The 9,440-nt window shown below is 41.2% G+C and overlaps 1 protein-coding gene across 2 annotated transcripts in view; it reads right to left on the minus strand.

Moving 5' to 3' along the window:
* The window catches only part of LOC128383306 (protein phosphatase 3 catalytic subunit alpha), a 70,104-nt gene extending 61,349 nt beyond the window's left edge, over positions 1-8,755 (minus strand). For both annotated transcript variants that reach the window (XM_053342919.1, XM_053342918.1), the window contains exon 1: positions 8,510-8,755. In XM_053342919.1, coding sequence (XP_053198894.1) covers positions 8,510-8,570 — 61 coding nt within the window. In that variant the 5' untranslated portion in view covers positions 8,571-8,755. The remainder of the gene's footprint in view (positions 1-8,509) is intronic.
* Positions 8,756-9,440: the final 685 nt, after the last annotated feature.

Consider the following 9,440-nt stretch of genomic DNA (forward strand, 5'->3'; position numbering starts at 1 on the left):
TGTTGCCTGTTTTCTTTTATGTACCCTTATATACATGCCCACGTCCTGGTGATGACGAAAATCAGCGTATTCATCAGTTCTTCATGGGAGCGGGTCGCATTTGCATCAGCCTCAGCGTGTGTGTGTGTGTGTGTGTGTATGTGTGTGGGTGTCAACAAGTACCATTGCTTACATGATACCAGAGAAGACGCAATCTAGACTAGACAGTTACCAAGAGATATTGTGCACCCGTTTCATGTAATCCCCCCCCGCCCCACACACTCACACACAACCACCTCCCCTCCTGCTTACATGCATTGAGTCGATGAGCCGGGACAAGAGTTACAACATCCCTCCCCCCCCCTGCGCTGACTTTTCTCTGCTTTCTAATCTACCATTTACAGGCAGGCTGTGCAGATGGCTTTACTCATTTCAGCCATATTTAAATACAAACGACGGCCTGGCACAACACGGGAGCGCGTGTGTGTGTGTCTAGGTGTGCATCTGTCACACAGTGGCGTGTGCAGGCTTGTCCCCTCTCCCACCAAGACAAGCCTCCCATTTAACATACAGGTATGTTTTCACCACCAGGAACTCCCCCCCCCCCCCCTCCCCTCTCTCTCTCTCTCACTCCCCCAGCCTCCTCCCACTAATGGAGGCAGGCATGGAAGAAAAACAGAGGGCGATGTACTGTGTGTGTTCACAGAGCAGAGGTTTTGCCCCAGATAAAAAACCCAGCAGTGGAAATCTTTTATCCTGATGATACAAAGCGTTATTCAGTGTCACTATCGCGGTTTCTGATTCAGCGTGCACTTTGAGGTGGCTGCGTGCGCATTCCTGTGGTGATAGGGTTTAATAAATCAATTCCAAATATAAAAACAGCATTTCTTTGATAATGATAAAGCCACGGTGTAGCAATGCAGATTCACCTTCACCAGACGGCTTAAAGAAGAAAGGGTGAATCTTTTCAGCTTTTAAATATACTTGAAATTCTTATAATCGAACTATAAAAATCAGATGCACTAGTTCAAAGAAATGTAGCTCGAAAAACCCGAGTCAACCCCTTCCTGTGGGCCAGCGTTATTAATGTTAGTGACACTGTATTTCACAGCACTGCAGATGAACAGAGCAACCAGAACATAGAATCAGAAGTTTAGAGGACAAGAAAGTCACAAAAATACAGTCGGTAAACTTTGAAAAATGAATGAAATGCTCCCACGATACTAAAATCTTTCCCATCTGTTAAGGTGACACAGTATTTCCACCAGCAGCTAGCTCTGCTGACCACATACACCTATCGTATGATTTGTTATAGCCTTACAGTGTAGTAACAGAAGCTGGATTCAGTGAAAATAAAAGACTATGTGAACTAGCAGTCTGCCTTCACAACCACTTGCTCATCCAACACTCCCTGCGGCCACTTTCATTTGCTTTCACTCACCAACCTGCACACTCCCACACACACACACACACACACACACACACACACACACACACACACACACACACACACACACACACACACACACACACACACACACACAAACTCTCTCTCCCTCCCATGATAAGTATTAATAAGTTGAAATTGGTACTGTCACAACCACTACAACAGCTACTATCACAGCAGTGTTACTACAGCTGAGGCGGAGCACTGATTTTTACACATCAAAGTCTGTTTACAAGTCTTGGGGAGTAGCATAAAGCCAAAAAATGTAGGTTAGGGCTGAGGATTACAAGTCTGGGGAGTTTACCAGACCTCTGCTAGTCCATTCATCATCACTGCTTGAGGCTAGCAGCTCAAGGTGGCTAGGCGTTACTACCATAACACACAGGAATCTCTGACTGAATCACTGTGGTCTTTTTCTGATTCACCTTACATCATCTACAATGTTGAACTACTGAAAAAAAAAACAAGTGTAAACAATGCACACCCATATAGACGAAGCATTTACTATCAATTTTTGCTCAACAGCACATAGTTACAATCCCATGACAGCTGGTTTTCTATTTCTGAATAAAAAAAATCTGATGACCTACAGGTGACCCATGTTGTAGCTAATGTACAGCATGCACTCCAGTCAATCCCATGTCTTCCATACTCTACCCATGCTCTCTGAGTGGAAGCGGAGGTGAGAAAGCAGATTTACTACTCTACAGGCCTCTAATATAACCCAGCAACCCAGTTCACTGGGTTATCCTCTCCTCCCCCACACAGTCACTGTACTGGGTGCCCAATGTGTAGTTACATGTGTTGCAGACAGTGTATTGATTGATTTGTGACTCTGCTGTGACCAGCTCTAGAGAGGGATCTAATGACACACGACTCCTGTCTCTGTTCCAAATGGCTTTTGTTAGCCACTGTTGCTCACAAAAAGCAACCATGTGTTGATGTCTGCCAGCTGGGAAATGCTGAGGGTTTGTTTGTATGGAGGTTGGGTTTGAGAAATACATAAAAAAATAAAAATTAAAAATTAAAAGGTGCGACATTATGATCATGGATGCCACAACAGGGGAACTAAAGTGGAATTTTTTGGGGTTTTCCGTATATTTTGGTGTCAAGAGGAAAATGTGTCGCATGCAAGGCACCTTATGAAGAGGCAAAATAGCACAAAGCTACAGTATAACTCAACTAAAAGTGTCGAGTTAGGTAAACAGTTCCCCTCCTATTTCTTTATCAAGACCCGACATCCATTTGTTCACATGAATTAGCAAGAGCAGCAGCTAATGCATGGAGTCAGATTACAACCTCTGAGCACAGCCGCCTTTATCCCCCTATATGGAGCTTAATCTGTCCAAATCCGCTGCTTTGCTGTGCCCTAAATCCACAACAGAGCCTAATTCCTCCTTAATCTAATGAGCGGTAAAGGTGCACTTACTCAGGTTCTGAATACCACAGGCTGTGCATCTGAGCATCTCATCATGGTGAAAAAGGTTGCTCAGGTCTTCCCCCTCACTGTGCCGTGATGCAATACGTTGTTATCAGGAACCACCACAATAATCTCTTACATCACGGCAGGACTAGGGGAGCAGATGCATGACAGGCTTCCACGGCTTGCTCAGTCGTCTTCTCGTCACTCATACTCATACTTCCTGCTATAGGCGACATTTCCAGGTCGGGCCGTGTGATGGGACTTCTGTCAAAAGACTCCTTCACATGGCGTGCGGACATGACAGCAAACTGGGGCTCGCCTGAAGACTTGTTAAACTGATTTACACTGAATAACTTCTAAGACAAATACACTGCACTGCTTTGTACAACTTCACACATTCACACATTTGGTCACTCCTGAATCAGTCATCTGTCAGTAGCAAAATAACACCTCTTTTTTTTTTTGGCTGAAAGTGCGACATGTTCTAAAGTTTTAAAAACACACAGACAGCAATAGCCTCACACAGCCAGATAAAGTCTAATGACCTCAGTGTTTGTGATGAGGTTTTAGCCTGGAAAGCAAACTAAAAAAATCATTTGAGGCCTGCAGCTAGAATCCGGTCCGATCTGCAAACTCAGAGGAGAGGAGGTGGTTATATGGGGGTGAATGGCTGCACAAATAATAATAATAATAATAATAATAGCAATCAAACAATTCAACCAGAGTGGGGTTTGATATTCACAGTTTGCTATTTAAAAACCTTCTCTGTACTAACAAGCACTTCCCACTCGCAGGTCAACTTGTCCGACCAATTGTAGGCTCTGATTAATCATGACTTGCTTCTTAAACAGTAACCCAGTGTTTCCGCCAGGCGAATGAGAACCCATGCCAGGCCAAAAAAATGCCAAATATGCATTCATATGAAAATCAATAATTTTTTTTTTTTTTTTTTTTTTGCGTTTGAGAGCCTCTGTGCAGCGCTTGTTTCGAAACACGATGAGTCAACTTCTGTGTCGTTGCCTGGGAAACCAAAGAAAATATAATGTTTTATTTATGTTATTTACTTCATTTATGCTCACTCTTTGTATTTGGGCTCAGTGTGCAAGAGTCTCTACTGTGTTGTGTCATTTGTGGTTGTGCTACTTTCTCTCCTCTACTCTGCTCTCCACACACACACACACACACACACACACACACACACACACACAAAGCCCCAAAATATCAGGTCAAAATATCTGCAACTTTTTTTTCTTTTTTTTTTTGGAAACGTACCCAACCTGAATGTGATGACAGTGGCGAAGATGCTACAAGCTAGCATGACTATGTAAAAAATGATTTTTTTTCTTTGAGTAACTCACTGGGAAATAAAATAGAAAATAGGAATACTTGTAAAATATGACTCCTTTAAGTGTTTGTTTAATCAGGTCCATGTTAGAATTCAGAGGGGCAGCAATGATCATTTTTTACTGTCATTGATTTGCAGATATTTGAGACATTTGTTTTATTATCGCAGAAGACATAAGAAATTAAAGCAAATGCTCACAACTCACAAGCTGAAACTAGGAAGAGTTTTTGGCAGCTTTGTTTGAAAAACGCCATAAATTATTAACTGATTATCAAAATTGTATGTATCTACTAATCGGCTGACTATTGCCTTCAGCTCTAGTACAACTGCAAGCAAAATGAAACTATTGTGTTGCCAAAGACCGGTTAATAACTACGATATTGATATTTACCAAAATAATTACCCTCATTACTTTAGTCATACTCATGCCTGTAATCAGTGCTTCTGTTTTCCATACACACTTTCTAGAAAAATCAGTCAAAACTGCTGAGCATCTATCATGACTGAATCAACTTCTTAGTAAACTCTCACAGAGGAAATCAATTCTATCCATTAGAGGAAAACAAAATCTAATAGGGTGAATTTAAAGCACTACAATATTCAGGATCTTCATTTCTTCACCACATTTACAGTTTTTGGCTTCTTACTGATGTAAATTGACAGCCACCAAAGAATACTGCAACTTAAAGTGCATTAAGACAGTTTGACGTCATCTAGTTTTCTCCATCTCCACCCTGCAGAGCAGTAAACGAGTGTGTTTCGCTCTTGATTACAATTGACTATCTCGCAGAAGAAGACATCACATGCCAAAAACAAATCAGCGATGGAGTAAGTGAAAATATCGGCAGACTGGCACAGGATCAAAGTCACAAACAGACTCAGCAGTTGTCATAAATCACTTTTCTTTCCCATAGTCGTCCAATTCCCATACAGTCCTTAATTGTAACGTCTTCTGCTGTTCTATTCGTCTGATAATCGCCAATTAAAAAGGATAATACTGTAGACAAAATAAAAACAAGGTTCCTACATGCTAATGAGAAAATAGGACTCCAAATGAAAACTGACTGACAAATGGTATTTTTTTTATATCACTGTGATAGACTGTGCTTGTTGTACCTGTTAAGAAAGAAACACCCTGACGGCACACATGGTTTATGAGCATGAAGCAGAACCATATGCAGGTGATCACACGTAAGGCGAGGATCAAGTATGTGGCATTACTTAATGTTCTCTTCTATAAATGACTCGGCTATCCAGCTGGGATCAGTGGCTGGCATTGCGCCGCTGTCACCACCACCATCTCTCCAACCCACGCATGTCTGAGCATGGGGGCCTCTCCTCAAAAGTCAAATGTCAGATGTTATCCATCCCCACTCATAGAGAGCTCCATCGGGGGCTCTGAGGCCCTGCTTCTCAGCTGGGGACGGAAAAACACCATTACTGGCCTCCTTTTGCTCTGCGGCGCGGTGGATGTCAACTGTTTGTTGATTTTATGTCTAACCGAGGGTGGCAGGAGTTCAAACTATCATACAGGATTCAGCTGTGAAGCAAAATTTTCTTTCCACACTCAATCACGGAAATGGTTTATTGGCAGTAATTATATTCAGAAGTCTGTGGTAGATGCAGAACAGAGTTGATTTAAGACACAAATCCAGTGGATCATGCATAATAATGCAATCTGGGGGGAAATCGGTTGATAAATCAACAGAAAATGAATCAGCAACTACTTTAATTATCAGTTTACAAATCCATTAATAAAATGTACAGGTTTCAAGTTCCCAAAGCTAAAAATTGCTGGTGTTGCTGGTCTTCTATGAGGTTAAACCGAATAGAAAAAGCAATTTGAATAAGTTATTTTTTACTATTTTCTGACTTTTTACAGTCCACAAAATTAGTCTATAGGTAACCAATAATGACAATAGTTGTTTGTTCCAGCCCAATGGCAAATAATATGATAAAGTAATGAGGATTACCATGAGTCACAACATAATCCTGATTTAAGTGCTCTTCAACCAGGAAAGCCAAAAAACAAACAGAACAGCTGCAATAGTCAACAAATGGACAGCAATTCTATACAATAGCAATATGTAATAACTGACTAACATACAGGTGAGTGAGTTTTTTTTCCTTTTAATGGCTATATGTTGGCTATTTCTGCCTGGGATAAAAGCATGATGGAAATTATGCAACTTCTCCCGCCTCAGCTGATTAAACTCTTATGAGTAATTACTATGTGGCAGTGGCTTTTCGGGAGCATTATGATAATGCATTTTGAAAACAGGTGGTTGCAAAGCACTTATGATAAGTTGGACTGACACCTTGTAGCAGTGCAAAAGTAGGCAGCTGAAAACAAATTACTCCACACCTATAGCCTGCAGACATTTTGGAAAGGTGCTTTGTACACAGCGAGCTTCTGTGTTGTCATAATACTAATGCATTACCAAAAACACTGACTTCTCAAAACTTGATGAATGAACAATTAGTTTAATTACTTTGTTGATCGCCACATCAGGTTTAAGAGAGTGTGCAAGAAAACTGGGCTCTCAGATTCCCTGACAGCCACTGTAATGACTAATCAATACATTTTAACCTGATTAAGACCATAGCAGACCTTCACTAAGCAGAAGGGGGAGGCACTGGAGATGCAGTATTTAGACGAGCTATACAATGGCATCTCAGCGTGAAAAAGGCCATGTGACACAGAGAAGAGTAGCTTCTGATCCATATAACATGACTGGCCAAGTCTCCCAGTGATATTGTTAAATCTCTTCAAAACCCATACTTGTCATATCTATTTTTCATTAGCCTTCAAGTTGCTGGAGACTGTAGGGGGATGATCTCTTGAAATATTCATTACAAAAGCACCCATGACATGATGTGACTCTCTTTTAACGCTCAACCTCGTTTTCTGTGCAAAGTGTAGCCATAGCACAACTGGTTAGTCCTCTAGTTATTTACTTATTATTGCAATTATGATTTAAAAGGAAACAATTTTCTATTTCAAATGAGTAAACCCAAGAAAGCAATGAAGTGGAACTGTAGTTGCAGGCTTAGAGCTCAGACTCGCCTGTAATATAATGTATAGTCAATGATTCCAGTCGTTTGCACACTGCAGCGTTGCCTTCCCTCCTTTCTCAACAAAATCTTGATGCTTAATGGTCACTGATGATCTAATCATTTCAACCGGTTGAACCCTAGCAACTAAGCCTGAATAAAATTACTCAACAATTCCCTCCTGCCCTTGTGCACACTGTGATCGCCGCACATGCCTGTTGTGATACACTGGAGCTTGAGAGAATAATGATTGCAACTAGTGCTGGATCGAAACCCAGCCAGCACAAATAAACACATTCTGTCGTGTTATTTCTGAGTAAAAGAGTCTGTGTTGTCTCTTAAACATCAGAAAAACTTAGAATGACACAAAGGGGCCTCATATTCTCAAACAGAAAAAACAGGTTTTTTAATCCTGCAACTTGAGTGGGGACCTGCTTGATTCTAAGTCAACACGAGATGTCAACTGACATGAAACTGGGCAGGCTACATTGCTCCTACTCGGTGTTCAAGGGGTAGGTCGACTCGATTATGATCTTTATTGCATTCTTATGGTAGACTGCAAAGGTGGAATGTCAGACCTGTAAACACAGAAGGCAGGAAGAACCACCCCATATGGCATGAACACTACAAGCACACCATGAACACCCCCAAATGTGAGATTACAAAACACAGGCGACATCAAGTATTATGCAATGTTTAAAAAAAAAAAAAGGTGCCTTGGTTTAAAAAACTATGCCTGGTGGTGCATGCAAAACGAGGGAAAATCGCCCTTGGGTTGAATGCAATGGTTGTGCAATATCTGCATGCATACTGTAAGACAGTGCATAGTGTATATGAATCAAAATGATCATGCACCTATCTGTCACACTGCTGGCTGTATTCGTTGCTATTGAAAACAGTGTATATAGAGGCAAGCGGCTATAAGACGCCTCACGGGCACAGTGTGACACATTTCGAGCAAAATTCTTGCTCTTGGTCTACAAACTGGAGTTACCCTCACTTCCTAGTTTACTGCTGCTGTCATAGCTCGGCTAACACCCTTCTTCCTCCATAGCCAGCAAACAAATTTCGACAACATTTGCTGCTGCTGCTGCTGTTGCTGCTGCTGCTGCTACGGCCGTGAATTGTTCCAAGTCTGCTAGTCTGAGAGAGAGAGAGGGGGAGAGAGAGAGAGACAGAGAGACACAGAGAGGGAGAGAGAGGGAGAGAGAGAGAGAGCGAGAGGGAGAGAGAGAGCCGTAGTGTGAAAAATGACACTTACATTTCACCACCCTGTCCGTCGTAGATAACTTCGGTTCATCATTCGGCTTGGTTTCGGACATTTCCAGTGTGATATAATATTGAGATATAGCAGAAATGAGACTGAAAACGGTCCCTGCGTTGCTCTTGCCGAACAACTCTTGAGTCTACCCGAGAAAAGAGACCGCAGTGATCTCACTCGGTCCTATCAGCGGCCAAAAATACTTGCAACAGGGTTACAATTTCACTGCTGGTGCTGTAGGGAGCTGCTCTGTCTGATTTACTGTTACTCTGGATCAAGTTGTCTGAGCGCAGTGTGCAGTCAAACGTGCTAACCCGCAGGATCCGCCCCCCTGTACTCCTCCTATTGGTGGAGAGAGGAGCGGCAGGCTGCCACTCTGCCTGCACATTCACTTTTATAAAAGGGTTGTTTTCTGAGTCAGCCTGGTATGAATAACTGGTCATAAACATACAATAAATCTGTGGCTGTACATGCACAATAAACATAAGTTAATTAACAGATATAAAACAAATATGTGTTCTCAAATGTATTCAGATCATATATTTTATGAAGCACATACAAAGGATCTGTACATGTGTGTTTGTTTGGTTTATTACACATTTATTTGGACCAAGATATATATCTAGGTACGGAAACCCATTTCTGCCAATAAAAGTAAAAAAATATATAGAACCATATTTGTTAAATGTATGCTCATAGTAAGAGATAAAAAGTCATAATTGTGAGACAGTAAGTTAAAATTATATTATAATAATCATAGTACTAAATAATAATCACAATTTAGCCTTTCTATCTCATGATTCTGACCTTAAAAGATTTTTTCTTAAAAATTGATTGATCATGAGCATTTATATTTTCATCATAAACATTTCATCTTTTTTTTTTTTGCTGGGGACTTTCATATCTCACAGCTGCTCAATAAGTAATCTGT

The sequence above is a fragment of the Scomber japonicus genome, chromosome 22 (genome assembly GCF_027409825.1).
Source record: "Scomber japonicus isolate fScoJap1 chromosome 22, fScoJap1.pri, whole genome shotgun sequence".
Taxonomy (NCBI): Eukaryota; Metazoa; Chordata; class Actinopteri; order Scombriformes; family Scombridae; genus Scomber; species Scomber japonicus.